At 46.2% G+C, this 11,754-nt stretch overlaps 1 protein-coding gene across 1 annotated transcript in view; it reads left to right on the top strand.

The window, feature by feature from the left end:
• Window positions 1–11,754, top strand: part of ATRIP (ATR interacting protein) — a 26,370-nt gene that overhangs the window by 10,908 nt on the left and 3,708 nt on the right. The window contains 7 exon segments of the mRNA XM_017868168.1: window positions 317–487; window positions 2,882–3,000; window positions 5,729–5,735; window positions 6,545–6,695; window positions 8,423–8,518; window positions 8,849–8,978; window positions 9,171–9,860. Of these exon segments, the coding sequence (XP_017723657.1) occupies window positions 317–487; window positions 2,882–3,000; window positions 5,729–5,735; window positions 6,545–6,695; window positions 8,423–8,518; window positions 8,849–8,978; window positions 9,171–9,860 (1,364 nt within the window).

Genomic DNA, 11,754 nt, shown 5'->3' with positions numbered 1-11,754 from the left:
GAGGCGGGCGGATCACGAGGTCAGGAGATCAAGACCATCCTGGCTAACACGGTGAAACCCCGTCTCTACTAAAAATATAAAACAAAAAATGAGCTGGGCGTGGTGGCGGGCGCCTGTAGTCCAGCTACTCGGGAGGCTGAGGCAGGAGAATGGCGTGAACCCGGGAGGCGGAGCTTGCAGTGAGCCAAGATCGTGCCATTGCACTCTAGCCTGGGTGACAGAGCGAGACTCCGTCTCAAAAAAAAAAAAAAAAAAACAAAGTACATAAGTAGTTTTCTTTTACAAAGTTTTCACGAGGTTAATTTGGGATTTACAGATGAAAGTAATGGAAGAAGAAGTTCTCATTAAGAATGGAGAAATTAAAATTTTGCGAGACTCACTACATCAGACGGAATCTGTTCTAGAGGAACAGAGAAGATCACATTTTCTTCTTGAGCAAGAGAAAACCCAAGCACTCAGTGACAAAGAAAAGGAATTCTCCAAAAAGGTGACCCAGAGCATTTGTTTTGCACCAGCTTTGCCTGCCCACTGATTTCCTTTGACCAGGGTTGCCTGTAAATCTTCCAGGGAGATTTCAACATTTGTTTATCTTAAATACTTTCTGCTATCATCTAATTGCCATGCACTCTTCTTCCAGTGTCTGGATATGTTTTGGAAAGGGATTTAGGTGCAACTCTATTTTGCTGTGGTAGTTGGTCTTGGCAGGAACGAATAACTAGCTTAGCATTTCTAGAAACAGGCTTACATTAGGGCTCTTTTGCTAGATCAGAAACTCAACTGACCTAGCTTAGGCTAAAAGGAAATGTATTGGCTTCCATATCCAAGTCTTGGAAGAACAGGGGTGTGCTGGGGCCTTAAATGACTTAAATCTTGCCAGGACATTTTTATTCTCTATGCTATAAAAAGGCTCTATCATTATGGTAGAGGGTGTATTCTCCAGAAACTCCTGGGCTCATATTTTGTAAATACAGAGCAGAATTAAGACTTAGGGCCACGTGCAGTGGCCCATACCTGCAATCCCGCACTTTGGGAGGCTGAGGCGAGAGGATCACTTGAGCCAGAAGTTCGAGACTAGCCTGGGCAACTGGTGAGACCTCATCTCTACAAAAAAAAAAAATGAAAAAATTAACAAAATTATCCAGGCATGGTGGTGTGCACCTGTAGTCCCAGCTACTCAGGAGGCTGAGGTGGGAGAATTGCTTGAGCCCAGGAAGTTGAGGCTGCAGTAAGCCACGATCATGCCATTGTCCTCTAGCCTGGGCAACAGAACGAGACCCTGTCTCAAAAAAAGACTTAGGCTTCCTCATTGCAAGTTTTAAAATTCTGAGAAAGGCTCTGATTGGTCTAACTTGAGTTAAGTGTCTGTCCCTGGCCAATTGCTATAACCAAAAGCAAAAAAATGACAGCTCTCATTCTAATAAAATAGTCAGAGGTAGGGAAATTACTGAATTTTTTTTTTTTTTTTTTGGGGGGAAAAGGTCCAGGGTTTCACTCTGTTGCCCAGGCTAGAGTGCAGTGGTGCAATCACAGCTTGCTGCAGCCTTGACCTCTCAGGCTCAAGCAGTCCTCCCCCATCAGCCTCCCAGGTAGCTGGAACTACAAGCACGCACCACCAGGCACAGCTAATTTTTAAATTTTGGTACAGACGGGGTTTCGCTATATTCCCCAAGCTGTTCTCAAACTCCTGGGCTCACACAGTCCTCCCACCTTGGCCTCCCAAAGTGCTGAGATTACAGGCATGAGCCACCATGCCCAGCCTGTTTCTCAGGGAGAGGAAAATGCTATTCTGGGAAGAAAAACAATAGGTATCCAGTACCTACCACAACTTTCCCTCAGCACTTCCCCATGCTTCAATCTCAAGGACATGGGATCTTATTCTCTCATTGTTTCATTCAGCAAACTTGGCAAACTGTAAGCACTTACCTGTGCCCAACACTAGCCGCAATAGTTAACTTTCTGTATAAGTGATGAAGAGCAAGGAATTTGCAGTCAGACAAACCTGAATTTGAATCCAGGCTTCATGACACATTAGCGGTGATCTCAAGGTAATAATTTAAGCTCCATGGCTCATTTCCCTTATCTGTTCCAAAACATAACCAGAAAGGTTGTTGGGAGACTCACACATTCTTGCACTTACTGTTTCTGGTGCTGGGCCTGGCACAGAGTGTGCTTGGGGAATGATGGCAGTTACTGTTGGCTATGGTACCTGCAGGCCAGAGCAGCAGTTGTCTCTATACTGCACAGTGTCTTGGTAAACTATTCCAAATACTCTGCCCAAACTTTGAAGAAGACCTGGAATTGTGCACCATTGCATTGGTTAATAAAGGTCAGTATGTTACTGCTGACATAGAGCACCTTACCAAGCTCTGTGCTGCATGTTTTACACTCATCATTCTGCTTAATCCTCCCAACCATGATGAAGACAGGCATTTTATGTTTCAAATAAGCTAGAATTCAAAGACATTTAGTAAATGGTGGGCTGGTATTTAATTCTTTTTTTTATTTTTTAAATTTTTCGTAGAGGCAATGTCTTGCCATTTTGCCCAGGCTGGTCTCGAACTCCTGGGCTCAAACGATCCTCCTGCCTCAACCTCCCAAAATGCTTAGGATTACAGGCCTGAGCCACCACACCCAGCCAGGGCTGGTATTTGAACCCTCACAAACTACCCTTATAATAGTTAGAGTCCAGTATCTTTTTAGAGCACCATATTGTCTTTCAGAAAGAAAACTAATGTTTGATATTTTAGAACATTTATGTCACAGCAGATTTTCATATGTATTTTTTCATTGTTTGTCTTTTACTGGCTTGTGATTTTGAAGCCCAGAGATGTTTTTGTGTATATGATGGGGCCACTACAAGCATATTTCTTTTGCCTTCCAGCTCCAATCATTGCAGTCTGAACTCCAGTTTAAAGATGCAGAGATGAATGAATTAAGGACAAAGCTCCAGACCAGTGAACGTGCAAATAAACTGGCTGCTCCTTCTGTTTCCCATGTCAGGTAATGATGGTGCTGGAGGGATAGTTCAGTTTTGCATTATTTAGTAAAAAATCTGCATAACAATGTCAGGCTGGTCCTAAATGAAGGTCATTTAGACCCTGCCACCTGGACAGAGATCCTCTTTTCCTGAAGGATTCAGAGGTGGTTTAGATGAAGCTTGCATGGTTTGAGACATCACAGCATAAAGGCCCATACTCTAGAAATGCTGCCGCTGTATGGCACTTTATAAACATAATTCCTTCGGACCAGAAAGACCTGGAAAAATGGGCCGGGCACAGTGGCTCATGCCTGTAATCCCAGCACTTTGGGAGGCCAAGGCGGGTGGATCACGAGGTCAGGAGATTGAGACCACGGTGAAACCCTGTCTCTACTAAAAATACAAAAAAATTAGCCAGGCGAGGTGGCGGGTGCCTGTAGTCCCAGCTATTCGGGAGACTGATGCAGGAGAATGGCATGAACCTGGGAGGCGGAGCTTGCAGTGAGCTGAGATCCAGTCTGGGTGACAGAGCGAGACTCCGTCTCAAAAAAAAAAAAAAAAAGAAAGACCTGGAGAAATTATCTCCAAATTTTGGGGGTGAGCCAGTCTTTACTTTTATGTAATTTGTTTAACTGATTTTGTTGCAAGCATGAGTGTATTTTAGTTCCAGCTACTTGGAATATGTTTTCTTATTTGCGTCTGGGGACCCTTGTCCAACAGCCCCATCCTTTGTGGTCAGATGTGCTCAACTTTTTTGTTTTTCTTTTTTTTGAGACAGAGTCTCACTTTGTCATCCAAGCTAGAGTACAGTGGTACAATCTCAAGCTCACTGCAACCTCTACCTCCTGGGTTCAAAAAATTCTCCTTTCTCAGCCTCCTGAGTAGCTGGGACTACAGGCACACACCACCACGCCCAGCTAATTTTTGTATTTTTAGTAGAGATGAGGTTTCACCATGTTAGCCAGGCTCATCTCAAACTCCTGACCTCGTGATCCACCCGCCTCGGCCTCCCAAGGTGCTGGGATTACAGGCGTAAGCCACCGAGCCCGGCCTTGTTTTGTTTTTATACAGAGACGGGGTCTCACTACGTTGCTCAAGTTGATCTTGAACTCCTGGGCTCAAGCAATCCTCCCACTTCGGCCTCCTAAAGTGCTGAGTTACAGACATGAGCCACCGTGCCTGAACTCAACTTGTTAATGATCTGTCCTGTCCTCTGCCTTACAGAGATGTCTGGCACTATCAGTATCAGCCTTGAAATTTGCTGTGGTTTTTTGTTGTGGTGGTGGTGGTTTTGAGATGGAGTCTCACTCTGTCAGATGGGAGTGCAGTGGTGTGATCTCAGCTTACTGCAGTCTTCACCTTCCGAGTTCAAGTGATTCTCCTGCCTCAGCCTCCTGAGTAGCTGGGATTACAGGCATGCACCACCACACCTGGCTACTTTTTGTATTTTTAGAGATAGGGTTTCATCATGGCCAGGCTGGTCTCGAACACCTGGACTCAAATGATCTGCCAGCCTAGGCCTCCCAAACTACTGGGATTACAAGCATGAGCCACTGTGCCTGGCCCAGCCTTGAGATTTGAACACTGTCAGGGCATCTTCTGGTTTTGAACACTCTGCTGCCTTTGCTCATAATGGGCAGTGTGTGAAACTGAACTCTCCATGCCTTGCATTGTCCACATAAGACAAGAGAGCTGAGGGGATCCTCTTCACACATCAGTAACAGAAAGACCTCAGCATTATATGATCAGATCAGAGGGTTAACACTGCTTCTCTAACATAAAGACATTAGCACTGAGAAGTTGCTCAGTTTTCAACATACTTAATAGGTTTATCAAAATTTTGATATTTATTTTGATAACCCTTTTTCTATTTAAATTCTTTGCATTCTATTGGAAGTTTTTTTTTGAAACAGAGTCTCACTCTGTTGCCCAGGTTGGAGTGCAGTGGCATGATCTCAGCTCACTGCAACCTCCACTTCCCAGGTTCAAGTGATTCTCCTGTCTCAGCCTCCCAAGTAGCTGGGATTACAGGCACACACCACCATGCCAGTCTAGTTTTTTTTGTATTTTTTTTTAAGTAGAGACGGGATTTCACCATGTTGGCCAAGCTGCCCTCGAACTCCTGACATCAGGTGATCCATCTGCCTCAGCCTCCCAAATTATTGGGATTACAGCCTGGAAGTCTTGTGACTATTAAAAAATCATTTGTTCCACATTGGCTGGGCGCAGTGGCTCACACCTGTAATTCCAACACTTTGGGAGGCTGAGGCGGGCAGATCACTGGAGGTCAGGAGTTCGAGACCAACCTGGCCAACATGGTGAACCCCTGTGTCTACTGAAAATATAAAAATTAGCTGGGCATGGTGGCATGCACCTGTAATCCCAGCTACTTGGGAGGCTAAGGCAGGAGAATCACTTGAACCTGGAGGCAGAGGTTGCAGTGAGCCAAGATCACACCACTGTACTCCAGCCTGGGCAACAGAACGAGACTCTGTCCCAGAAAAAAAAAAAATGTTTGTTCCACATTGAAAAGATATTTTGCACCAGGCATGGTAGCTACACAGGCAATCCCAGCTACAGAGGAAGCTAAGGCAGGAAGATTGCTTAAGGCTAGGAGTTCGAGACCAGCCTGGGTAACATAGCAAAACCCCATTGCTACTAAAAAATAAAATAAAATAAAATTACCGGCCCTGGTGGCTCACGCCTGTAATCCCAGCATTTTAGGAAGCTGAGGTGGGCTGATCATTTGAGCCCATGAGTTCAAGACTAGCCTAGGCAACATGGTGAAACTCTATCTCTAGAAATAACTCTATCTCTAGAAAGAATAAAAAGTTAGCCAGATGTGGTGGTTGCATACCTGTAGTTCCTGTGCTACTCAAGAATGAGGTGGGAGGATCACTGAGCCCAAGAGGTTGAGGCCGCAGTGAGCCATAATTGTGCCACTGGGCTCCAGCACGGGCAACAGAGTGAGACCCTGTCTCACCAAAAAAAAAAAAAAAAAAAATTATCTGGTCATGTTGGTGTGTGCCTATAATCCCAGCTACTCAGGACCTGGGCAACGGAGCAAGACTCTGTCTCAAAAAAAAAAAAAGTTTTGGTGGAATTGGAAATAGTGATAATAAAGAATAGTAAAGGAATTTTGGCTAATATTATATTTTGGATGATTAGAAAATATGAAAATGAGTAAAAGACTTTTCAACGATTTGGATCAAAATGCCTGGAATTGGCCAGTAACGGTGGATCACGCCTGTAATCCCAGCACTTTGGGAGGCCAAAGTGGGTGGATCACTTGAGCTCAGGAGTTCCAGACCAGCCTGGGTAACTTAGCGAAACCCCATCTCTATAGGGAAATTAAAATTTAAAAATATTTTTAAAAAAGAAAACCAAATGCCTGGAATTTTGCACTGCTTCCCTGACAAAGAATGGTAGACATAATAGATAAAACCTTTGGTTAAAATACCTAGATATGAAAAGTTTAAAGTTTGTTAGAAATTTTGTAACCAGGTATTTTGAATTGTTTTAGTAGAATCATTACTTTGCTTTCATAGTTAACTTTTCCAGTCCTAGGAAAACCCTTCTGTGGTTATAAAGCCAGAAGCATGTTCTCCACAATTTGGAAAAACATCTTTTCCTACAAAGGAGTCTTTTAGTGCTAACATGTCCCTTCCCCACCCCTGCCAGACAGAGTCAGGATACAAGCCTCTGGTGGGCAGAGAGGGTAAGTCTATAAGTCAACTATTGCTGTATAACAAACTACCCAAATTTGTGGCTTAAAACAATTATTATTTATTTTCTTCCAATTTCTGTGATCAGCAATTCTGTCAGGGCACAGTGGGGACAATCTCTGCAGGGACTGGAATCACTGAAAGCTTGTCTTAAGCTGGAGGATCTATTTCAAGATGGCTCACTCACATGACTGGCAGTATAATTCCTTGCCACATGGGCCTCTGCACATGGATACAGGGTATCCTCATAACCTGGTGGGTGGCTTCCTCTAAAGCCAGCAAATCCAGAGAGAGAGCGAGCCAGGCAGAAGCTATCCTTTTGTGGCCTAGCCTCGGAAGTCACACAGCATCACCTCTGCCACATTCTGTTTGTTAGAAGCAAATCACTGAGTCTGGGCTTCACTCAAGGAGGGGAAACTAAGCTATAGCTTTTGAAGGGAAGTGTATCAAAGCATTTGTGGGCTTTGTTTGTTTGTTTGTTTGTTTGGAGACAGAGTCTCACTCTGTTACCCACTCAAGCTGGAGTGCAATGGCAGGATCTCGACTCACTGCAGCTTCCGCCTCCCGGGTTCAAGCAATTCTCCAGCCTCAGCCTCCCGAGTAGCTGGGATTACAGGCACCTGCCATCATGGTTGTGGGCATATTTTTAAACCATCAGTAGTATGCAGGAACCTGTTTTTCTTTTCTTTTTTTTTTTTTCTTTGAGGGGGAGTCTCACTCTGTCACCAGGCTGGAGTGCAGTGACGTGATCTCGGCTCACTGCAACCTCTGCCTCCCGGGTTCAAGTGATTCTTCTGCCTCAGCCTCCCGAATAGCTGGGACTACAGGTGCGCACCACCATGCCCAGCTAATTTCTGTATTTTTAGTAGAGATGGGTTTCACCATATTGGCGTGGATGGTCTCAATTTCATGACCTCATGATCCACCTACCTCAGCCGCCCAAAGTGCTGGGATTACAGGCATGAGCCACCATGCCCAGCCTCTTTTTTCCTTTTGCAGTCCAGCTTTTGAGTTTTTATAACTCAGTCCAGGTTGAGGGGATGCTGCTGTTTTTTAGAGAGAGACAATCTAACATCAGTAGGTTTTCAGACTGCTATGTCAGTGTATCTTATAAATCAGATACATTGACCCTCTTTTTACCATCAACCTTTCAAATCCTTGGCCATCACACACTTCTAAGAAACTGCAGCCCACTTACATTTTTGGAATCAAGCAGCTAAAGTGGCAGTGTACAGTAGTGTTACAAGCAGGCAGTAGAGCCCAGTAGCCTGGATGTGAGTCCCAGTAATGCTACTTACTGGCTTATGTAATTTGGGCAAGTCCTTTAATCTCTGTGCCTCAGTTTCCCTATATGTAAAACAGAGCTAATGATAACTACTTGTAGGGTCACTGAGGAACAAATGGGCTGATGTGTGTAAAGCTCTTAGAACAGTGTCTAGCACATAACAAGCACCATGTCAATGTTAGTGGTTACTGTTTTATCTAACTGCCTCATTTTGAGTGAGGCAAACAGCTTGATTTTCTTTTCCTGTCCTTGTATGAGTTCCTGTTTTACATAAGAAAGGTAAAAAATGCAGAGCTTTTGAGCTGCTTTGGCTCTTGTTTGATCCAAGGTCGAAGAAGTAGAACAGCCTGTGTTTTAAACTCATTGCATGTAAAAGTTTCTAATATGCCCATGCTTTTGTGCTCAAATTTTGATTTACATTTTATCACATTTCAGATAGTAAGACCCACAGTCTGAGAGGTGACTCCATAAAACAAGAAGAGGCCCAGAAAAGCTTTGTTGACAGCTGGAGACAGAGATCAAACACTCAAGGTACCAGAATCCCTGCTTCTCCTGCAGGGGACTGCATGGCTCTGAGTGATATGCAGAAGAATTGCCCAGGCCTCTGAGAACCGGCACCCTGGGCAGTCCTTCAGGGAGTCCAGGGAAGTAAAGTATGTGGCTTAAGCAGAAGACTTTATAAAGTGGAAAGGGCCAAAGGCAGGTATGTCCCAGAGCCTTCCACACCCACAGGCATCTTCCTGGGGCTTAGTGGCAACTTAGAGGACAGTTGGCATCCAAAGAGTCCTTACTGTTTCCTTCTGAGGCCACAGAAAAGATCTCCCATGTCAGAACCTTCTAGAGTCACCTTGTCTTCTACAGGTTCCATTTTGATAAACCTGCTCCTGAAGCAGCCTTTGATCCCAGGGTCATCCCTAAGCCTGTGCCACCTCCTGAGTAGTAGTTCTGAGTCTCCTGCTGGCACCCCCCTGCAGCCACCAGGGTTTGGCAGGTAAGCATAAGACTCCTGGAAAGCTTGTTTGGGAAGGAGCTTCCTGGAAGCAAATTCCTTTCTGGCCCTGGCCAGCCTGGGAAGTCTGTGGGAAGGGCAGGGAGCCTGGAGAATTTGGCAGGCAAGCTGTTTGGGGCCCTTGACCTTATCTCCATCCCACACTTATCTATTTTTCTTTGTGTTTGTTGCCAGTACCTTGGCTGGAATGTCAGGCCTCAGGACCACAGGTTCTCAGGATGGGTCATTTTCCCTCTCAGCCCTGAGAGAAGCACAGAACCTGGCATTCACTGGACTGAATCTGGTTGCTAGGAATGAGTGCTCACATGATGGAGACCCAGCAGAGGGAGGCAGAAGGGCCTTCCCACTCTGCCAGCTTCCTGGAGCCGTGCATTTCCTCCCCCTTGTACAGTTCTTCATCGGCTTACACTGCCAGGCCCTGCAGGACTTGGCAGCTGCTAAGAGAAGCGGAGCACCTGGGGACTTACCGACACATTCCTCCCGCGTGAGCTCTGGGGTAGAGACCAACCCTGAGGACTCAGTGTGCATCCTGGAAGGCTTCTCTGTGACTGCACTTAGCATTCTTCAGCACCTGGTGTGCCACAGCGGAGCAGTGGTCTCCCTATTACTGTCACCAGTTGGGGCAGATTCTGCTGCTGGGGAAGGAAATGGGAGCCTGGTTCACAGGTTTAGTGATGGAGATATGACCTCAGCCCCAAGGGGGGTTGCTGACGACCAAGGACAGCACCCACTGTTGAAGATGCTTCTTCACCTGTTGGCTTTCTCTTCTGCAGCAATAGGTCACCTTCAAGCCAGTGTCCTGACCCAGTGCCTTAAGGTTTTGGTGAAATTAGCCGAAAACACTTCCTCTGATTTCTTGCCCAGGTATAAAGCAGCATAGGAGTCATGATTTTTTGTGGGTCTCACCTGACCTGTTAAGGTCTAACCCGTGTCTCTTGTACTTTGCTCACATCTTGTCTTATCTACACTAGTTAGTTCTAAGGCCTGGTTCAGGGAGTTCTGAAGTGATGGGAAGTGGGACCAAATGGAAGAACCAAGGAAGTGGTTTATTTGGTTTAATTCTGCCTCTGAACAACAGGTAAGCAGAAGGCACACATGATTAAAGGAGGCTGCTAACCTCTGTGGAGGAGGGCCCTGTCCCAGAACAAGGGCTAAGACAAGGGGCCTCTGAACCTGAGATGTGGGTAAGGTGAAGACCATATATCACAAGCACGTTGAAGTTCAGTGGGTTCCCTAAGGAAGCAGAGGATGTGGGGAGGATCTGCGGCCCACAGGCTGACCTTGCTGGAGTCTCCGCCTGTCATTGTGCCATCTTTAGCATGCATCTGGGGTGGCCTGTTCCTCTTAACGGTTTGTGGGTAGTAGTATTACAGTGAACCTAGCGAATGAACACTGATCATAAATTCCTCCCTTGGGATTCCAGAGCCACAAGATTGGGGAGAACTGTGAACACAGCCAGCCCACCCCCTCATCCAGTAATCCAGTCTGCCTCTCAGCACTCTACCAAAGGGCCAGTTTCTATGTTGGAATGATTCCACTGGCTGAATATATCTGAAACCATCTCATCTCTGAGCTCAGCACTGCTGTTTCCTGATCTGTTTCCATCTGAATATTTTTGGTTGGTCTGGCCCATGCTAAAGGTGGTACTCAGAGCTGGACACAGCACCGCAGTATAGTGTGGGCAATGGGATCAGGCAGACCCAGCACTCAAGTGCCCAGCAGGGGCCCAGCTCATAGTGGCTGTTTTGTTTGTTTGTTTTTGGTTTTGTTTTGAGATGAAGTTTCACTCTTGTTGCCCAGGTTGGAGTGCAATGGTGTGATCTCGGCTCACTGCAACCTCCATCTCCCAGGTTCAAGCAGTTCTCCTGCCTCAGCCTCCTGAGAAGCTGGGATTACAGGTGCCTGCCACCACGCCTGGCTAATTTTTGTATTTTTAGTAGAGACAGAGTTTCACCATGCTGGCCAGGCTGGTCTCAAATGCCTGACCTCAGGTGATCCACCCGCCTTGGCCTCCCAAAGTGCTGGGATTATAGGCGTGAGCCACCAGGCCCAGCCTTGGTTATTTGTTTAATGATTGTTAAATGAATGAATCCCAGGCTGGGCACAGTGGCTCCTGCCTGTAATCTCAGCACTTTGGGAGGCCAAGGTGGGAGGATCACTTAAGCCCAGGAGTTTGAGACCAGCATGGGCAACAAAGTGAGACTCCATCTCTACAATTTTTTTTTTTTTTTTTTTTTAGCTAGGCATGGTGGCAGTGAGCTATGACCATGCTACTGCACTCCAGCCTAGGTGACAGAGTGAGACCCTATCTCAAAAAAAAGAATCCCAGAAACCATGTTTTTGCTGGTGGTAGACGCACTATTATTCCATTCCTGTTGAGCTTGTCCACAGGGACATTCAAAATACAGCCATGGCTGGGCACTTATCTATTTCACGTACTGGGACTCTTCATAAAATTTCATTTAAAAAGGTTCTAGCCGGGCGCGGTGGCTCAAGCCTGTAATCCCAGCACTTTGGGAGGCCGAGACGGGCGGATCATGAGGTCAGGAGATCGAGACCATCCTGGCTAACGGTGAAACCCCGTCTCTACTAAAAAGTACAAAAAACTAGCCGGGCGTGGTGGCGGGCGCCTGTAGTCCCAGCTACTCAGGAGGCTGAGGCAGGAGAATGGCGGGAACCCGGGAGGCGGAGCTTGCAGTGAGCTGAGATCCGGCCACTGCACTCCAGCCTGGGCGGCAGAGCAAGACTCCGTCTCAAA

Source organism: Rhinopithecus bieti, unplaced genomic scaffold, assembly GCF_001698545.2.
Source record: "Rhinopithecus bieti isolate Rb0 unplaced genomic scaffold, ASM169854v2 scaffold_3875, whole genome shotgun sequence".
Classification (NCBI taxonomy): domain Eukaryota; kingdom Metazoa; phylum Chordata; class Mammalia; order Primates; family Cercopithecidae; genus Rhinopithecus; species Rhinopithecus bieti.
Note: the sequence above shows the minus strand (reverse complement) of the source record. Positions and strands in the feature narration are given on the sequence as shown.